General features: G+C 45.5%; 1 protein-coding gene across 6 annotated transcripts in view; it reads left to right on the forward strand.

Moving 5' to 3' along the window:
* The window catches only part of SCUBE2 (signal peptide, CUB domain and EGF like domain containing 2), a 69,628-nt gene extending 49,408 nt beyond the window's left edge, over nucleotides 1-20,220 (forward strand). For 3 of the 6 annotated variants that reach the window (XM_043903539.1, XM_043903521.1, XM_043903568.1), the window contains 7 exons: nucleotides 4,909-5,079; nucleotides 7,411-7,578; nucleotides 8,310-8,471; nucleotides 11,088-11,285; nucleotides 12,693-12,845; nucleotides 16,963-17,042; nucleotides 17,953-20,220. In XM_043903539.1, the coding sequence (XP_043759474.1) occupies nucleotides 4,909-5,079; nucleotides 7,411-7,578; nucleotides 8,310-8,471; nucleotides 11,088-11,285; nucleotides 12,693-12,845; nucleotides 16,963-17,042; nucleotides 17,953-18,105 (1,085 nt within the window). In that variant the 3' untranslated portion in view covers nucleotides 18,106-20,220. Of the gene's footprint in view, nucleotides 1-4,908; nucleotides 5,080-7,410; nucleotides 7,579-8,309; nucleotides 8,472-11,087; nucleotides 11,286-12,692; nucleotides 12,846-16,962; nucleotides 17,043-17,319; nucleotides 17,835-17,952 lie in introns of those variants that run through there. The other 3 variants (XM_043903529.1, XM_043903548.1, XM_043903557.1) reach the window with 3 other exon arrangements.
* Nucleotides 20,221-21,222: the final 1,002 nt, after the last annotated feature.

Genomic DNA, 21,222 nt, shown 5'->3' on the forward strand with positions numbered 1-21,222 from the left:
CTGGGCTATTCTAAAATAGCATTCATGCAGACCACTACTCTTTGCCTTACTCTCTTCCTTGTTTGAATTTTCTTCGTTGCACTTACCTCTCGTTAGCATTCTACTATATGTTTATTTGTTTGCTCATTTATTGCCCATATTCTCCACTAGAGCAAGAGCTCCTTTAGGACAGGGCCATGTCTCTTCTCTCCTGTATCTCCAGCTCCTAGAACAGTCCTGGTGCTAAGTACTTCATTGAGTAAATGAGTAGATGAATCTTCATAGGAACAACAGATGACATCCCGAGGATAGTCACCAACACTAAGAAAGAAGGGGGCCGGGATAAATCTTTGGGGAAATATTTACACTGAGGGCAAAAGAGACATCTTAAACGCAGTGAAATCAGTCCCATTAACCAGGCATGAAGAAAACATAGCATACCCTGGGAACTCAACAAGGAAGGCATCAAGTTGGGCTCCTCTCTCCGCCCCAACTATAAGAAAGTTTTCCAATAGGAAACCTGACAACACACCAAAACCTGGACAGACATGACAAGTCAACCTCTGAGCCCAAGAGGGTGCTATCTCCTGTCACTCTGAAACACTCATTTAAAAGTATTCAAATCGGGATCCCTAGGCCACAGCACTGCCTCGGGTGCCATTGCCTCTGAGCCAGGACAAAGCAGCAGCTCCAAGAGACCCTGGGAATTCCTGTGGGCTGCCTGAGGCTCTCCAGAAGGTAGGGCGTGATCCTTAAGAAAACACTCAAATGCTGGGGAGTGACCTCTTTTATTAGGTTCACCATCTTAACCACAGAGAGACCATAGTGTTTGTCCATAGCCTGAAATACTCAAAGGCCGTGGTGTTGAAAAGAGGGCCAGCCTTCAGGTCTCTTTGTCACCATTAATCCTGGTCCCCACTGGTCTTTCCCTTTTGCATCAGAAAAGCTTTCTTTTTTTCTTTTTTTTTTGAAGAGGAGGAGAAAACAGCCGTGCAGGATTTGAGAACGGGATTTTAATGGTCACTGAAGACACACAAAAGCTTTGCTGTGATGGTGAAGTGTTCTGGGGGCAATTGACTCCTTTGTCTGGGGCAGCAAAACAAGCTGGCTGCTCAAGGAGAAAAGAGATGCAACTGGACAGGGATGGAGGTCTCTTGGGGCCAGATCTTCAGCACTTTTGCAAAGAGCTGTTTTCAGGCATCTCTTCATGACATTTCAGAATTGCTTTTTAGTGTTTGGCTCATTTTTACCTTGAGAAAGAAACAAATTAATCTGGAAGGTTGTTGGCATGGATTATTTTTGTAGGTCTGTAGGTATTTCTCTCTGGAAGGAAAATAGAAACTGTGAGTGACAAAGATGAGTTTGTTAATGTGGAGCAGGCCTTTCACACTGAGAAAAAAGAACCAGTGCTTTCTTGGGAGCTGGGGGGGGGGGGGGGCGGCGGGGGGGGGGCAGCGGGGCGGGGGAGTGGGGGATGGACTGAGAGGCATTTCTCAGTTCTTTGCTCACTTGAGAAATTGTAACAGATGTGGGTTATTGTGAGCCTTCACAAAATGTAACCTTGGAAAAAGAAGGTTTTGGGGGGGGCGGTCAATAGTTTTAAGGAGGAGGGGACATCCATAACAGCAGGAGTCCATTTAGTTCCTCTTTGCAGTAGGAACCAGGTCATTTTTGTCCACTCACAGAGGGGGTCTTTTTCTGACAGAGGAACTGTGATGGAACAGACCAAGCTGATCTGACTCCAGGTTATGATTCATGGGGCTGTTGGAATCATTGTTGTCCATATGGGCACTGTCCCTTTAGCTGAATGGGTATTACCAAAACAGCCTTTCCCACGATGGAAATGGCTTGGGCTAGAGGAGCCCCAGACAGCCTTGGTTTTATTTACTTCTTCCAGTCTTCGTGACAGTTGATTTGTTATAGTCATGAAGGGGTGAGCTCGCATTTACTGTCTGCTATAGGCACTGGATGGAGAAGGCATTGGCACCCCACTCCAGTACTCTTGCCTGGAAAATCCCATGGATGGAGGAGCCTGGTAAGCTGCGGTCCATGGGGTCGCTAAGAGTTGGACACGACTGAGCGACTTCACTTTCATGCATTGGAGAAGGAAATGGCAACCCACTCTAGTGTTCTTGCCTGGAGAATCCCAAGGGGATTCTCCCAGGGGGATTGCCTGGGGGAACCTGGTGGGCTGACGTCTGTGGGGTCGCACAGAGTCGGACACGACTAAAGTGACTTAGCAGCAGCAGCAGCAGTAGGCACTGGAATAGTCAGGTGGGACCCAGGATAAAAAGCCATGAATTCCTAGTACATAATTCAGCCCTGCTTTTCATGGGAGGTGAACTGAAACAGAGTAATTATGGAAACCATTATCCAGTAGGGCTACATTTAGAGACTAAGTCTGGAATTACAGGCTCTGTCTGCCCCAGTTCAGTGCATCATATCCACTATAATGTCATTTGCCAAGAAAGGAAGAGTTTAGTTCACTTTTAATTTTTTAAAAAATATCATAAAATTAAATAAAAGATATGTGAATATTATAAAAGAAAATCCAAACAATATAAAAAGTATTAAGATTTAGATTTTAGTATAGACTTTCTTGACTGATATCTTTTCATTGTAAAAGTAATATTTGAAGTGGCATATTTCAGCTTACTATGATTTTTTTAAAGTCTCGTTTCTGTTTTCTTTAGATTATGGAGTAAATAATGAAAATATTTTTATTACTGGTAATAGAGAAAAAGTACATAAACAAATTGCACTTGTAGGATAGGATGAAAACCAATATTACCCCTTACACACATTCAAGGGCTATAATAACTAATTTTATCATGTGATATTTTGTTTTCTAGTTCTGAGCAGCTTAGGCATAAAAGAAAATGTGTTCATTCTAGTCAAACTCCCCATATGCCCCATAGAGAATCCTTGCAAAGTCTGGAATTGTGATTCAGTTGGCGCTTTTGTTCAATGATCTTTTTCCTCTTTAAACTCAAAGCTCTTGATCTCATTGTAGGTGTGTTTCACAGATTAGTTGTGGGACTTTGGCAAAATTATTTAATGTCTCTAAGTCTCTGCTTCTGTGAAATGATGCTAATCATAGCACCTTGCTCCTTTGGGTTGTTTCCAGGACCAAATGAGATAATATGTGTAAAGCTTATTGCACGGTTGCCATGCCCTTCTCCAGGGGATCTTCCCAACCCAAGGATCAAACCCGTGTCTCCTACATCTTGTGCATTGGCAGCAGGGTTCTTTACCACTAGTGCCACATGAGAAGCCCTGGTAGATCACAAGTAGTCAACAAATGTTAGCCATCAGAAAGCCTGTTTGATGGTTCTGATGATGTTGTTAAGTATTATACGAGGGAACCCACTTCAGTGTATTTAGTTTATATTCATATCCTAAAATAAGATACAAGATGTTTGTTGTTTAACAACACCAAAAAATATGATCAGAAGCATAGTTTATTAACTTCCTTGTAGTTTATTCTTTCAGGAGATGTTTACTAGGATTTGCTCTTTGTAATGTATTGCCATTATTAAAAATATGAAGCATGCTATTTTGCATAGCTCATCTGTAAGACACTTGAGATCACCCTCCCCATAGCCAACAGTCAGTTCAGTTCAGTTGCTCAGTCATGTCTGACTCTTTGTGACCCCATGGACCCCAGCACTCCAGGCTTCCCTGTCCATAACCAACTCCTGGAGTTGCTCAAACTCATGACCTTCGAGTCGGTGGTGCCATCCAACCATCTCATCCTCTGTAATCCCTTTCTCCTGCCTTCAATCTTTCCCAGTATCAAGGTCTTTTCCAATGAGTCAGTTCTTTGCATCAGGTGGCCAAAGTATTGGAGTTTCAGCTTCAGCATCAGTCCTTCCAATGAATATTCAGGACTGATTGCCTTTAGGATTGACTGGTTGGATCTCCTTGCAGTCCAAGGGACTCTCAAGAGTCTTCTCCAACACCACAGTGCAAAAGCATCAATTCTTCGGAACTCAGCTGTCTTTATAGTCCAACTCTCACATCCATACATGACTACTGGAAAAACTGTAGCTTTGACCAGATGGACCTTTGTTGATAAAGTAATGTCTCTGCTTTTTAATATGCTGTCTAGGTTGGTCATAGCTTTTCTTCCAAGGAACAAGCATTTTTAATTTCATGGCAGCAGTCACCATCTTCAGTGATTTTGGAGCCCAAGAAAATGAAGTTCCCACAGCCAACAGAGAGTGAGCATTTCAAAACACAGCTTCTGGTTGTATTCTTTGCCTTTCAATGGCTCTTTCAGGATAAAATCCAATCCTTCAGGATAAAATCCAAAGGCCTGACACTCAAGGACTTTTTCAATCTATCTCTCTTTCCCAAAATTTCTTCCTCCTCTTTCCTCCCATATGTCAGACATGAATCTTTACAAACTTCCCCTTTGCCTATCTGGGGAGCTGCTACTCATCCTTCAAGCCGTCTTGAAGATGTGGCCTCTTCTAGGAAGGCTTCCAGAATGCCACCAGCCTGAATTAATAGCACCTTCCTATCTATTATTCCAATACCAATCTTATGTTCAGTGAATGATTTTCACCTTTATACTCCTGACAATCCCATGATTGTCATGAAGCAGGGGATGTCATCAAATGTTTGTGTTCAAAACTATTGAGAAAAAAAAAAAAAAAACTATTGAGGACCACTGTGATCCCTGCCCTCAAGGAGCTCAAGGTCTAGGGAAAGAGGACCTGTAAATGCCCCTAACAGAGGGTGACAGGGATCATGGCAGATGAGTGTGCATAAGGAACCCAGAGATGGCACATGTTCTGTATTGAGGGGAATTGTATAGGAAAGTGTGGGGTCAATGCCATCAGTTGACCTTCATCCCCAGCACTCATATCATCCTTCCTTGGGCTCTGTCCTCTCACTGACCAGATCATTTCCCCCTTTGGCTAGTCAGTTGCAGGGCTGGGACATATTATGACGGAGCACAGGAACGCTGTATTTTATGTCCAAATGGAACCTTCCAAAACGAGGAAGGGCAAATTATATGCGAACCATGTCCAAGACCAGGAAGTCCTGGGACCCTGAAGACCCCAGAAGCTTGGAATGTGTCTGAATGTGGAGGTAAGAATCCTGTCTGTCCCTTCTTACTCCTCCAGTCTCTGAAATCATTGTTGAGACAGAAGGCATAAATAACATCATAATGCAGAAAATGTGTACTGCACCATGGAATGAATTCCTACTGGTAGAAACTTTATTGGGCTCATCTTATTTGCTGAATAAATAAATGAAGACCTGATATAATACATTGGCAGAGAAAATATGTATATGTTGCAATTGCATGTTTCATCATTGTAAATAAATAACCTCTGAGACCTGAGTGATCAACCAGTGTGGAGGGACTATCTGAAAGTGTCAAAAAATGGAGAAAATAGCTCTGATTATTTCAAGCTTTCATCTCAAAGTCATAGCTTATTGATTTTTTTTTTAATTGGAGGATAATTACTTTACAGTGTTGTGTTGGTTTCTGCTGTACAATAACGTGAATCAGCCATAAGTATACATATATCCCCTCCCCCTTGAACTTCCCTCCCACCTCCCACCCCATCCTACCCCTCTAAGTCATCACAGGGCACCAAGCTGAGCTCCCTGAGTTATATAGCAACTTCCCACTAGCTATTTTACATATGGTAATGTTTATGTTTCAATGCTACACTTTCAATTTGTCGCACTCTCTCCTTGCCCTGCTGATTTTTTTTTAAAGTGTCCATCTGGCTGTTTTGTTAAAACTCCGTGAAGAGTTTTTAATCATCTTCTGTAAAATATTAGCTCTGGAGCCACACTTACTTGGGTTCTGTGGGCTTTTTTCCTAGTTACTGGGAATGTCTTTATTAAACAGTAGAAGGGCCAGCTGTCCTGACACTCTGTGGGCTCAAATGGATGGTGTGATTTAATCTGGCGATTTTTAGGTGATGTCCAGGGCTGAGTGCACCGGGGCCCCAGCGACCCTGCCTCTCTTTCTGGTGACCTCTGGAGCCAATTTTAGTTCCCTCCTTAATGACTCCAAACTCAGCTACAGGACCTTTTCTGATTTAAAAATCAGATCCTCAGATTGACTGTGTGACTCCTAGCCTCAACTTTGGCCTGTTATGAAATCCTAGAACCAATGGTAAGATTGATAAGGAGGTACTTTGGGGGCATCTGTTCACACTTGTATGTGATCTCAATAATATACATATTTATAGTAAATAAGAACACTAGTAATAATAATGTATTGAATACTTACCTGTGTCAGGCATCATGAAGGCATTTATGGATAGTTCAGTGAATTACTCATGTGGTTGTTGTATCACTACAAAAACTTTATGAGGTTAAAATGACTCATTCACGGTCACACAGCCAAAGAGTAGAGGATTTAGAATCAGAACCCAGGTCTGACAGAATCCAGACTCCTCCTTCAGGTATATTTGTTAAATACTGTTATAGCTATAACTTATGGTTAGAAAGAAAACTGAAAACTAATAGAGGAGAGAGGATTAGGAATGTAAGAGACAACAGATTTCTTTTTATAGCATCTTGTTAATGACAAGCTAATTCCTAAGTAAATATATGCTTTTAGAAATCCTTTTGTTTATGGCTGTGATTCTTGTCATAAACTAAAATAAATAAATAAGGTGTTTAAGGCTTCCCAGGTGGTGCAGTGGTAACGAATCCACCTGCCAGTGCAGAAGACTCAGGAGACCTGGCTTCCGTCCCTTGTTTGGGAAGATCCTCTGGAGAAGGAAATGGCAACCCACTCCAGTGTTCTTACCTAGAGAATCCCCATGGACAGAGGAGCCTGGCAGGCTACAGTCTATGGGGCTGCAAAGAGTCGGACATGACTGAGCGACTGAGCACACACATACACACACACACACACACACACACGTGTTTAAATAAATGGCTCTGGGTCCCTCTGTTACTGTGGATGGGACTGGCTGTATTTAGTAGACTAAATGAGGGAGGCCGGGACACTCCTCTTCAGTGTAAGGAGATGTAACTTAGTAAATAAAATTGGTAAAAATCGGTAGACCCTTCCATAACCAAGAGTCTTTTTATCCCAAGATGTAATCAGCTGGGTGACTGCAGGCAGAGAACCCTCTCTCTGGGGGCTCCAGCACTGCAGTGGCTGCCTGGGCCCAGGTAGTCCTCAGCCAGCAGCATACTCAGGCCTCCTCCATACTTCAGAAGGGCCAACGCTTGTCTCCATCTCTGCCCTGTGGGTAAACATCAGGCACCCACATGCCACTTCGCTGGGGTCAGCTGGAGGGCAGGACAAGGCTTCTGCTTGCTGAGGTGGGAGCCGGGATCAGCGCGGGCGGACAGGCCTGACCACATCTCTCTGATCTCACTTGCAGAGAGGTGGGGCAGGCGCTCCCCGGGGGCCTTGCTCACCTAGGGTCCTTCCTCCCCCAGGTCTGTGCCAACCTGGTGAATACTCTGCGGATGGCTTCACACCCTGCCAGCCCTGTGCCCGGGGCACATTCCAGCCTGAAGCCGGCCGCACTTCCTGCTTTCCCTGTGGAGGGGGCCTCCCCACCAAACACCCTGGAGCCACTTCCTTTCAGGACTGTGAAACCAGAGGTGAGGACTTGGCAGCTTGCCTTTTCCCCAAGTGGAATTTTCCTTTTGAGGACCAAGGAGTCTAGTACAGCTCCGATCAAGCCCAGCCCGAGGCGCCCTGTGTGGAACTCAGTGGCAGAGAGCTTAGATCCCCAGGGTGACTCATTCCTGCAGGATGGGCAGGGAGCACAGGAACTGCCCAGACATGGGCCTCCTCGCCCTCCCACCGTGGCCCCTTTGGATGGGGCTGACTGCAGGGAGACCAGGGAGAAGCACGCAGGTTTAGTCTGCAGGCTCCCTCTGCTCCTTCCTTCCAGGCTTCCTCTAGCGCGTCACCCTTTCCTAGAGCTCCCTGCTCCAGAACAGACCCTGCCCCTTCTCTGGAGCCTTACCCCCCTCCTGCCAGAGTTCATCCTGGAGCCTGGGGTCAGCTCTGTGCCCCTCCATGCTCACAAGCTGCTGTGCGTGAAGACAGAGCTGTGAGCATTCATGTCTGATGGCACAGACCCTAAACTCAGAAGATACACCCGTACCTCATTCCCTTTGTAATTTTCTCAGTGTCATGAGTCACAGGTCCCACCCAAGCTGGCTATTTAGAGAATTAAGTGTTGATTAGCCCCAGATTAGTAGGAAAGCTGTACTTCATTTGGGCATAAACATTTCTTTCATGAACTGTGAAATTTCTTGTGTTGCATTTGATAAAAATAGTCTTTTGTTGTTGTTGTTCTCTCCACCCTCCCCCACTCCTGCAGTTCAGTGTTCACCTGGACATTTCTACAACACCACTACTCACCGATGCATTCGTTGCCCAGCAGGAACATACCAGCCAGAATTTGGAAAAAATCATTGTGTTTCCTGCCCAGGAAATACCACGACTGACTTTGATGGCTCCACAAACATAACCCAGTGTAAAAGTAGGTTTCTCTCTAAGGCTTTTCACGGTGGTGCTTCAGAGGGCAAGTGCATGGGCCTACCTGGGGGTGGGGGATGGCAGGGGTCCTTGGTTCATTCGGGACCATGGAGCCACTCTTAGCCCTGCTCAGGGCTCTGCTGATCAGCGCTGGACCCTTAGGTGCTCACCTGTGTTTATCCAGTCTACTTCTGCAGACAGGCAAGCTGTCCTGGCTGTAATTTCCTGCTAAGGGCAAAATGTCAGGTCAGCCCTGTTCAGCAAGCGCTGTTTGAGGATCTGTAACGTGTCAGGCACTGCAGGCAGAATAAGTCCTTGGTTTGGCAGCAGCACCAGCTGTGGGATTGTGGAGGAAGGAGCCACTCCCTCTGTCTGGTGCTGTGCTGTGCTTAGTCGCTCAGATGTGTCCGACTTTTTGTGACCCCATAGACTGAAGCCCACCAGGCTCCTCTGTCCATGGGGATTCTCTAGGTAAGAACACTGGAGTGGATTGCCATACTCTCCTGCAGGGGATCTTCCCAACCCAGGGACTGAATTCAGGTCTCCTGCGTTACAGTCGGATTCTTTGCTGACTGAGCCACCAGGGGAACCCCCCTCTGGAGAGATGAGGACAGGCTTCAGGAGGGTAGGAGAAGGTTTTGATGGCGAAAGTTGGCGGAGAGCAGGTGAATGAGCCTCAGGCCCAGGAGAGCAGCTGGGAGGAAGCACAGACTCAGGAGAGTAAAAGGCTTTGTGGGAGGAAACCTCTGGACCTGATCATGGAATGTGCTTGCAGGGAGTCTGAGCAGACCAGAAAGGGAGGCCTTATTGACCAGAAAAGGAAGAAAAAGCACAGCCTAAAAGTTGAGAGTTATGTTTTATTCGGTGCACCAAACTGAGAACTTAAGCCTGGAATGCAGCCTCTCTGATATGGAACTGCTCCAAAGAGGCAAGGGAGGAGCCAGGATACACAGCAGTAAAGAGAGACTAGGTCGTCGGAGCATCAAAAGAATACTGTTAATCAAGGAAAACCAGACATCTCAAGTTCAGGAATTTAACACTTTTCTGTGTATGGGAAGATGCAAGCGTCTGGGCTCACTGATATCATTCCTTTGATATGCACCTCAGCTATCTGGGGCCAGTGCCCTCTGCTTTCTCATCCTGAGTCTCCTCAGGGTGCATCCTTTGGGGTGCCTGCAGTGTCTCATGGCTTGATGGCCGCAACATCCTTTGTTTACTGCTATGGCAGGCAGCATTGTTTCACTGTAGTCTTGACCGCCAGGCTAGAGAGTTTGGTTTGTATTCTGTAGGAATGGAGAGGTAAGTCATTCAACGACTTGTTGTGTGGTTTGTTTGATTGTTGTTTCTAACCACCATGTGAAATTCTCTAGTACAGGCCAAAAGACAATCTTAGCTGATTCAGTGTCATTAAGACTGCAATGGAGGGGAGCAGAAGGCCTCCCCAAACTGGAAGAGTAGGGGATTGGAGGGGTGAATCATTGGAATTTATGACTGGAAGAGTATCTAGTTTTCTCTCTATCCCAACGAAGTCCTTTTAATAACACCCTCATAAATGCTGTCGTCTCTTTTTGAACATTGTCCTTAGCAGGAAGCTTACTGCTGCTCATGATATCCTAGTCTGTTGGTAGATTACACTTGGTCAGTTCACAGTGTGAGAAGATAAGAATTTTTCTCCCTACCAAGATGAATCTGTTTCCTTGTCCTCCCATCCCTGGTCCTCAATTGTTTCTTAGTTCCTCAGGCGGCCAGTCAGGCTCAGAGGTATCCAGGGCTCTGCCCTCCCCCTTTTCTCTTCCAGGAACAAAAGCCTATTTATTTATTTTTTTCTGTTAGGAATAATAAATCCAAGTTACAACTAGAAAGGCCAAAGGTAGTCCCTTCAAGATCTTCTTGAACACATTCACCTGATAGTTTTAAACAATAAGCTCCTTAAGGGCAAGAATATTTGTTGGATGAGTGGAGAGATAGTTAGTGAAGATGTGGCTGAGTGGAGCGTGTGTGTGTGTGTGTGTGTGTGTGTGTGTGCCCACAAGTGTGTATTCTCCTTGTCTTTGGTGCCAGAGGCGAATATGTATCACGCCCCATGCTGACTGATAGCTGAATGGAATTCTCTTCCCCACTTGAAAAGAAAACATGGTCTTGACCAGAGAGAAAAGTGAGAGTATGGCTGTCAAGTCTTCCTCAGAGATGTCTAGGAAAGGGTAGAATACCCTCTGCTGAAGAGTCAGCTCTGTTTTCCCTATTTTGACAGACCTGCCAGTTCTGTACCACCCGTTCCCCCAGCGCTTGGACTTTGTAAACAGAACAATAAAGAATAAAGTTATTCTTTTGTTTCACAAACACCTGCCCCTGACCTTCAAGTTGAGGAGAAAATGAGGCCCTGGGAACTCAGAGGGGTGGGCTCTGTGTGGAAAGTTAATGTACTTGGGCTCCCAGCAGGGGTTGGGGGGTTGGGTGGGTGGGGGCTGGTACAGACTTGTTCCCACAATGGTGTCGCTTTCAGGCCCTGTTCCTCTATGGCAACAGAGATGCAGTGGTTCTCCCTAGCCAAGCGGGTGCTGGCCGTGATGCGATGATGGCTCTGTGGTACTTTCATGACTCGTGGCATTTCCTCTTCCAGACAGAAGATGTGGAGGGGAGCTGGGTGATTTCACCGGATACATCGAATCCCCAAACTACCCAGGCAATTACCCAGCCAACACAGAATGCACCTGGACCATCAATCCACCCCCTAAGCGCCGCATCTTGATTGTGGTCCCTGAGATCTTCCTGCCCATAGAGGACGACTGTGGAGACTACCTGGTGATGCGGAAAACCGGTACGTCTCACCCCTCTGCTCCGCTCCCTTTCTGAGGCCAGCAGGGAAGCCTGATGGCACACTACCTGGCTTTATTAGTTAAAAAAAATTTTTTTTATTGATGTAGAGTTGATTTACAAGATCATGTAAGTTTCAGGTGTACAAAACAGTGATTCAGATTCTTTTCCCTTGAAGGTTATTACATAACATTAAGTATAGTTCCCTGTGCTGTACAATATGTTCTTGTTGGTTATGCCTGACTTTAAACAGGAGATGCAGGCCTAGAATGCCACCCTGTATTAGAACAGAGATGAGACATGAGTTTATAGAGTTTGTCAAGAAAACAAAATTTAGACAAAACCACAGGTTGAGACCTCCTGTTGAACCCTAAAGGAAGCAGTCCTGCAGGTCGGTCTCTCCTCTGTGCTCACTGGGAAACTTCTTTGGCAAGGACACAGTGTCAGTGAACCTCAGGGAGGGCTGACTTCAGGACTCCAGACACAGGCCTCACCCTGGGAAACAACTCATGGCTTGGGCACTGAACAAGACCAAGGGCCTGGTCCAGCCAGGAGGGACCCACCTCCTATCCTGACGCATGACCCGGTGTCCATAAAAGGATACTGCCATCAACACAGCTTAGAGGCAGCACAGTGAGGGGGCTCTGCAGCTCGACTTCCTGGGTCAGAAGCCCAACTCCACCTCTTATTAGTTCTATGATCTTGGAATACATTCTGGAACTTTCTGCCTCAGTGTGCTCATCTGTTAAAATGAGGATAATAATAGATGCTACCTCATAGGGTTGTCATGAGGAATAAATCAGTTTATATTTGCAAAGCACTGAGAATAATAATGACACACCAGGCCACCACATACTGTTTGCCATTCTTATTATTGGTTACAGTGCCTGAGGTCAGGTGTGAGTCTGAATCCTGATTTTTCCACATGCTGGCTGTGTGACCCTGTGTGATCCATATACTTAATCTCTCTATAAGTGAGGGAACCACTGCACCAACCTCCTCTTGTTTGGGGGAGGGCAGGGTTAAGTGAGATGAAGTCCATAAAGTGCAGAGCACACTGCCTGGTCCTAGGAAGCATGCAGCCAATGGTGGTGATTATCACTAGGTTACAGCAGGTTGGCTCTAGAATGTGAGGGCCCTAACTCAGCTCCTGCATGACTGCTGCAGCCTTAGCTGCTGCTGTTTGGCAGCCAGGGGCCTTGCAGTGAGCTGCCCCTGGGGCCCACCGTCACCAACTGCATCCACTAGGTATCCAGTACTAGATTTCCAGTCCCTTCTGAGGACTCCACTGGTCCTGAAGAACCCTTGCACATGACTTGTTCTGTGGCATGAGTATCTGAAAAGATGAGTGTACATTGTCTGCAGGCTCCGTGGTGACTTGAACCCCATCCCCTCCAACTTCCCTTGGCAGCTTCATCCAATTCTGTGACAACATATGAAACCTGCCAGACCTATGAACGCCCCATCGCCTTCACCTCCAGATCCAAGAGGCTGTGGATTCAGTTTAAGTCCAATGAGGGGAACAGCGCCAGAGGGTTCCAGGTCCCATACGTGACGTACGATGGTGAGCACTGTGAAGCTCAGGCTGCAACATGTGTAAGGAGCAGCTCTGGTCTGAACAGAACCCACTCTGGGCCAGCTGGTGGAGTGCTGACAAGCACACGTGCTCAGCAAGGCAGGCAGGTTATGGAGACAGGACATTGCTGACTCACAAGTGCCAGTTTCTAAGCAGGCATCTGGGGACACTAACTACAGGCATGAAAAGATGTTTGAAAGAAAATAAAAGTGAACATAACTTGATGGGGTGGAATGTGGGCGTTGGAGTTAGGCAGGTTGGGTATTATCTGTTTTGTGACTTTCTGATGCTACCAACTCTAGGCTTCATTTTCTTAATATGTAGATGGAGATAGATAATCATTAGACTTAATGTGAGAGTTCAGTGAGATAATCCATAAAGAACTTGGTTTGGTGCCTGGCACATAGTAAATGCTCAGCAAATATTAACTTCTTATGATTGTGGCTTTTCTTATATGGAATCCTGAAAGTGAAAGTGAAGTCACTCAGTCGTGTCTGACTCTCCGCGACCCCATGGACTGCAGCCTACCAGGCTCCGCTGCCCAGGAGATTTTCCAGGCAAGAGTACTGGAGTGGGCTGCCATTTCCTTCTCCAATATATGGAATCCTAAGGATGGGGAAAAAGACTTGAGTTCTGGTCTTGTCTCTACCACTAACTTGCTGTTTAACTTTGGGCAAGTTAGATGACCTCTGGTTTTACTTTCTTCTTGTTAAATGAAGGGGTGGCCGATATGAGCCCTGGGGCCCTATCTAGTTCTGAGACTTGTATGACAAACATTTACTAGGAACACAAAATGAACTAGATTCTGTCCTGGAGGGACTGATAACCTAGTGGGGGAAGAGTCATCTATTCATCATGAACTTATTCATTCATCCATGCAACAAATATTTAATGAGCATCTACTATGCCAGGTATTGAATGAAGTGCTGGAGACAATGTGGTTAGTGACAGTCATAAAATGTATATGGTATCATAGATGCTACAACAGGGCATGCACAAGGCTCTGTGTGAGGACAGAGAAGGGGTTGCAGTTCACTTTGCATGGGTTTTTGGAGAGAATAAAACAAAGTCTCAAGAGGTTAGAGTCAAAAGAACTTATAAGTTTTCTTGTAAGTGGCAGGAAGAACATTCAGGAAAAGGAAATGACATAGGTGAAATAATGGAGTACTTGGCATGTTGGGGACTGATGATTTGGCCAATTGGTAGGGTGCATGGGGCTCAGCAGTGAGAGATGAGAGTAGTAGGAGGCAGACTTAGGCTATGACGAGACTCAAGTGCCAAGCTCAGAAGGGTAGACCTAATCTTATAGGGAGCCACTGAAGGTATTCAGGCAGACAAGTACGAAAAGTTGGTGTTTTGGAAAAACAGTATTCTATGGAGTTCCTAAGAACACCTCATAAAGTTTATTTCTAGCATGTGATAAAATCATCATCCTGGTGTCTGAAACATGTCAGAAACCAAGACAAGGGATCTCAGCATCAGACTCCTAGGTGGACACACGTGGCTCTGCCAGGAGACAGAATACCTCCTCTCCCCACAGGCAGCCAGCCCACAACCGCCCCCATCTGGGATGAGGAAGGCACCCAAAAACCACGGAGAAGCCAAAACAAATGTCACCAGAGCTCACACACTTTAGTTCAGGCTGTTCTCAACTCTGTGACACATGAAAACATCTTGCTTTTTTAATTAAAAAAATTCAAATAAAGAGTTGTCACTTGAACCGGAGAAAATTACATACAACTCTGGTTAGGCTCATGAGAATGGATCTGGCATGTCACAGCAGAAAATAGTTGAAAAATGCTGCTTTGGCCTTGCAGAAGCCTCTTAGGTCCTCACCAGAGCCTATTTAATATTTTTTCTCAACGTATATTTCAGACAAATCTGATATCTGGTTGTAAACCCAGAAGAACAGCAGTTGCATTGAGAAGGGGCAGCCGAGGCTGCTACAGACTAGCCCACTGGCCTGGAGAAGCAGGAGGGCCACAGCTGTGCTAACGTGTGCCGAACTTAGGAGGACCAGTGCCAAGTGCCCTTGACCCGGCACATTCCTCCCAGCTGCCCAGGCAGTAGATGCAACTGAATCTCTTTCCTGATTTATAGATGAGGCCGCTCTGGCTTAGAGATTTAAGTAAGCGCCCGAGGACACAGGAGGACAAAGTTGCAGGGCCTTTGCGGCTCCTGAGTTCTTTCCTACAACACTGGAGTGCTTTTCCATGACAACTGGAGCAAGTGAGGAGACAGTCATTCTTAAAAGCAGAGGAAAGATTAAAAAAAAAAAAAAACAAAGATGGTGCTTTTGAGGACTTCCCTAATGGTCAAATGGTTAAGGCTCTGTGCTCCCAACCTAGGGCTCCCAGGTTCAATCCCTGATCAGAGAACTAGATATCACATGCTGCAACTCAGACCTGGTGGAGCCAAATAAATAAATAAGAATTTTAAAAAAGACGGTGACCTGGAAGCATTTGGGATAGTGGCAGACAGCTCTCCAGCATAGTGACAGGCATTCCTAATGGTAAACTCCTCATCAGAAGGGGGCTAATTCTCTGAGGTAGAAACTCTGCAGCAGAGGAATTCAAGATTAAAAGAAAAATGTACCCTTGTTCATATTTTATAGATTTTGTATTCACTAAAATTAAAGGATAAGAAGAAAGAGACCAAATGAACAGAGGACCAGAGAATTGTACAAACATGTATTCAATTAGTAATTATGAGTATTATCCTATGAATTTCCATTTCCCATCACTTGACTAGGGGAAACTTTTTTGAGAACTCCTCCCACACAGTTCCAGTGATGTTCTTATGATTTGTTTGGTTTTGTTGCACATGATATGCATACAAAGAGGCACTTTTTTTCTGCCTGGAATTTTAAAGAGATTGTGTCTTGCATATGCTTGATTTGAATTATGACTGTAGAAAATAGGCTAGACTTTGAAATGCTACTGCATCAAGGAGGATGATGACTGAGAATTGAGCTTTCGGATTTAGCGACGTGAAGGTCACTGGGGACCCCAACAAGCCGTTTTGGGGGAGTGGTGGGGGCCACTGTTGACTGGAATGGGTTTGAGAGAGAAAGAAAAGAGTAGAATTGGAGGCAGTGATTGCTGACAATTCTTTTCAAGGAGTTTTGCTACGAAGGGGAGCAAAGACATGGAATGGAAGCTGGAGGGAGAAAGGAGGTCAAGAGAAGGTTTTTAAAAAAGCAAAAAACTAGAGACACAACAGCATGTTTGTTATGCTGATATGAAAGACTAGCAGAGAGAGAAAAGTCATAACATAGGAAAGGAAGGGCAGAATGACAGGAATAACGCCCTTGATTTGGTAAGAGAAGAGGGAGCTGGTGAGCAAAGTGGAGGGAGGAGCCTTGGCTGGATGCTCTGAGGTTTCATCCGAGGGAAAAGGAACAAGAGAGGGTGTACAGGTGCTGGTGGGTGACAGGAGGTGGGGGAGAGTCTGTGGGAGTCTCTGATTGGCTTCTTAGTATCAGAGGGGTCATTGTTCTCACGGCAGCTGTGTTACCCACCAGGGTTCTTGGCCTTCCCCAATCATTCCTAGAGGCCAGACAAGAAATTCAGGCAAGGCTTTACTGGGGCCCGGCTGCAGTGGCCAGGGGAGGGAGCACAAACAGTTTCCCTTGATTGCTTGCTCACTGCTCCCTGCTCCCCGAGAGGGTGCAAGCTTGTTCCTTATATGAGGTAAGGGTAGGGATGTGTCCAGGGGTCAGGCTGGAGGGGTGGCTTAGGTGTTTTGCCCACCCCTTTAGTGGTGGTGTATGCAGGGGCATGAGCAGTACCCTGCTTTTGCTCCAGGCTCTTCAAAAGTGGCGGTTGGGTTTTTTGGTCTCCTTGTATCTTTGGGGTCCAGAGTTTGCCCCAGCTGAATATGCATGCCGTTATTTTTTGTCCCATTCAGTTTCTTTGTATTTTGTTCCAGGAGTGGTGTGTCTAGGTGCAAGCATCGCAGCACTGCTGCACAGGGTCCCAGGTCCCAGCCTGTCTCAGTTGCAGAAAGGGCATTTCTCAGAACATTATTTGAACAATTAAAGAAAAGAGTGAGCTTGGAAATAACTAAACCATAGCAATGAAAAATATGTCCTTTTTTCAAACAGAGGACTACCAGGAGCTCATTGAAGACATAGTTCGAGATGGCAGGCTTTATGCATCTGAGAACCATCAGGAAATACTTAAGGTGAGTATGTACCTAGGTGGGCCTGGCAGTTACCCATGCCACAGAGGAAAGTTTCCTCTCCCACCACGTTGCTGCCTTTCAGACACTGAGCCTGCTCTGGGCTGAGGGCAGTGTTGTATCTTCACCAGACTTAGTTTCTTTAAAAAACAACAACAACAACAACAGGGAATTGCTTTTAGTGTTGTAGAATGTTTGTTGTGTTGTTTAGTCGCTAAGTCGTGTCCGAATCTTTTGCGACCCCATGGACTGTAGCCCCACCAGTCTCCTCTGTCCACAGCATTTTCCAGGCAAGAATACTGGACTGGGTTGCCATTTCCTTTCCCAGGGGAGCTTCCCAACCCAGGGATGGAACCCACGTCTCCTGCGTTGGCAGGTGGGTTCTTTACCACTGAGTCACCAGGGAAGTTGTTTTTAGTGTTGTCAAGTAAAGTTGTATTTTTTAATCTAGGAATGTGAGGAAGAGCAGTGGGAAACTTGTTTATCATAAATCCAAGCCAGCAGCAAATCATGTTTTCATGTTTATTCTCCAAATAGTTAAAGAGTCTTAGCTCCTTGTTCATCCTTCAAGCCTGAAGTTCACCAGCTTTCAGATATTTATAAGTATAAATAAACACTTGCCACATCACTAACCCTATAAATATTCCCCAAATTCCAAAGTTATCATGTGGTTTAGAAAAACAGTTTTTTATGTATTAAGTTTTCTGTTATAAAACTAATATGTGCTTTTTAAAGATCCTTGGGGAAAAAAAAAAAACTGGAACAAAGGATAAAAATCAGAGGAAACAATTTTCACAAAGTGTTTTTCAGCTGATCAACTTACTATCTCACAGTGGGACATTATAGTTCCATTGGCAAAATGTCATCATGTTTAAATATTTTGGCCCAGTAACAAAAATTCTGTTCTTTTTAGGATAAGAAACTGATCAAGGCTCTGTTTGATGTCCTGGCCCACCCCCAGAACTATTTCAAGTACACAGCCCAGGAGTCCCGGGAAATGTTTCCACGATCCTTCATCCGATTACTCCGTTCCAAAGTGTCCAGGTTTTTGAGGCCTTACAAATAAGTCTGCCCACGTGCCACTTGACACAGTGTTCGGCCTATGGGCTGGCAGGACACAGCCATATGCTTCTGCAGCCAGCATAGACGGATAATGCTGCCTCTAGTAGCAGTGACTGGTTAGAGTTCAATTTTTATAGATAATACAGATATTTTGGTAAATTGAACTTGGTTTTTCTTTCCCAGCACTATAGATGTGGACAGAGAATGGGTTTGAGTCTTACCTGCTTCTCATTGGTGTGGGCAGCTGTCTTGGACACATCAAGGGCTGGCTGAGCTGAATTTCAGTCAGCTTAGGTGAGACTCATCTGTCCTTCTCGGTCCTCACTCCTCCTTGAGGGGGCTGCCTTGTCTGAAACCTCAGCTTCTTCCAGCATAGCCCTCCCTAAGGGAGCCCTCTTTACTCAGGTGTTGGCTCTGACCAGGCAGACCAGGAAAGGGGGAAGGAAGGGAAGGGGAGCCCTCCAGACACCGCTCACCTCCCCCCTGCCCAAGACATGGAAGGACCCGGTTTTCTCCACAGCCTTCTCCAGTCTGTGTGACTTAAATTTGATCCCAGAAGCTTGGATTCCAAGCAGTGATCACCAAAAAATACTTAAAGCAGAAAGAATTAGAAATAAAAAGGTAGAAACTCAGCACTTCCACAGACATGTGGACCTGTCGATGACCTTCCATGTTGCCAGTTTCCATCTCGTAGCAAATGTTCTGTGCTTCTCTTAAAATTGCAGCTGTGCCTTCAGGGCACTGCTCTTCTGGGCACCAAGGTAGGGCCTGGACAGTGCAGATCCGACGTGATCTCCTGATGAATGTGACTCCATCCATCATGAAAAGGAGATTCACACACCCTGAGTCAGTACCGCCAAGGGTCCTCCTTCCACCTGGGCTTCCCACCACGGGGCGGTGGAGGCCCAGGTGGGAGGTGGTATGGCCCAGCCTGTCACGTTTGCCTTCCTTGCCCCGCTCCAAGCTCAGAGACCGGCTGGTCTCCGAGGGCATGAGCCGCACGCTCAGGGTGGCCTCACTCCCTTAATGGTCACACCACCGCCAGAAGCAGTTACGCTAATCCCAGCCTCTGAGTACCACAGAATCGTCTCACTTTCAGTCAACACAGTGGGACCTCACAATCATTTTCTCCCACAGGAATCTGATTTTTCAATACTATTGAATTTTTAAAAACCAAACTCCACAGGCAAAAATCTTATTACAGTGAATAAAAAAATTCTATCACACAAGCTGCCATTTCCCTAATGAAAGGGTTGCCTACAGGCAACCACAGTGTTTTATTTCAGTAACAAACTAACTCCACACACAATCAGTTCTCTACACCAAAGTACCAAAAAAATGATCAACAAATATTTCTGAAGAAAGTGAAGGTTATTTCATTATTGAATTAACTTTTTACCTCAGTGATTTTTTTAACCTATAAGCAATATTGATTTTTTAAAAGCCCTTAACCAAAGTTTTTTAATTTATCTGAATGGTCCTAAATACCCTTTTCTAAGTCTCTCGTGAAAAACTTGAATATCTTCACTTTTAAAGGTATCATTAATACAAGTCCTTGGAATTTATAATGCTGGAACTTGGCCTACATTTCTGAGTCTGACTATAAGATGAAAATTCAGTGTAATATAACATGAGTTAGTGACCTGACCGATGGGGTGAGCTGAACTGCACCATTCTGTCCAAGCATGTTAGTAACTATATGCTCAGGACTGTCTGGTTCTGTACTGCTGATTTCATAAGAAGGCAGCTGATGGCAGTACCTGGGGGTTGGAAGGAGGCTGCATGAACCTGGTCTCTGTGAAACATCCTCCAGGAGCTGGGCCATGCACGAGCCACTGAGGCCCTCATGCAGCTTCCTGTCTATACCCGTCAACCACTCTGAGAGACTCTGTGGTCCTGTTGGAAGGCTGGTGGGCGGGGGCTACTCATACTATCTGCTAAATCAATAAATAGTTAACTAATATCACCTCTTTGCCTTAGGGTTGCACAGTGACAAGACAGACAAGGTCTTGTCATTTTAGAGCTTACCATTTAGAAGGAGGAGACAATGAACAAATCAACATGAAAAGTATCAGCTTGTAGTAAGTGCTATGTTAAAAATTAAAATAGGTTAATATAACGGATGATGGTGTGGCTGTTTTAGGTTTGGGAATCGTGAGGGTCCTTCTGGGTAAATGATATTTCAACTGAAAAAAAATGGCAAGAATCAGCCGTGGGCCGATCAGGTGGAGGAACATTCCAGAGAGAGGAAAGTCATGTGCAAAGGCTATCCAGGCAGGAATAAACACATGTGTGGATCACAGACTAGTGAGAAGTCAAGAGGTATGAGATGAGGCTGGGAAACTGGATAGGGCCAGAACACACTGGGCTTTGGAATCCAGAATGAGGGGTGTGGGTTTAATTCTAAATATGTTGTGAAACTTTTGGAAGGGGTTTAAACAGAAAAGTGGGGTGATCTGATTGATGTTTTTAAAAGAGAGCTCTGGTTACTATATGAAGAATAGGTTTTAGAAAGCAGACATGGAGGCAGAGAGCAGTTAACAAATTATTGCCACCAACCAAGCAGCCATCCAGTGAGAGGTGAGGCTGGCTGGGCTAAGGCAGTCATAGTGGAGAGGATAGAACAGAAGGATTGTGGACATGTTTTGGGAGAGAGTCCCCAGAACTTCCAGATGATTGGATGGACAGGAAAGGGAAAGATAGCAACTGAAGGTGAATTCTAGTTGCCCAAATAACTGGTAGATGAAGATTGCAGAAGGAGCAGGTTTGGGACATGTGACAGTTCAAAAACTTGTCTACAAATTCTCTGATGCTTCTTCCATGGAAAGTTGAGGGTCTTTTAACCCCTCCCCTTGAATCTGGGATCTGTGACTGATGAACCAATACTCTATGGCAGAAGTAACATTTTACCAGTTTCTGGACCTGGGACTTAAGATACTGGCAATATCTGCTTCCTCTCCTTGGGAAACTTACTGGGCCCTCAGTCACTGTGCCTTGAGAAAGCCATAGCAGCTGGTGAAGAGGACCACCCCCCCCCAACCCCCATAGCCTAGCTGACTCTCAGGTGACAGCTAGCAAAACTTGTCAGCTAGGGGAATGAGCCACCTTAGAAATGGATTCT

The sequence above is a fragment of the Cervus elaphus genome, chromosome 1 (genome assembly GCF_910594005.1).
Source record: "Cervus elaphus chromosome 1, mCerEla1.1, whole genome shotgun sequence".
Lineage (NCBI taxonomy): Eukaryota > Metazoa > Chordata > Mammalia > Artiodactyla > Cervidae > Cervus > Cervus elaphus.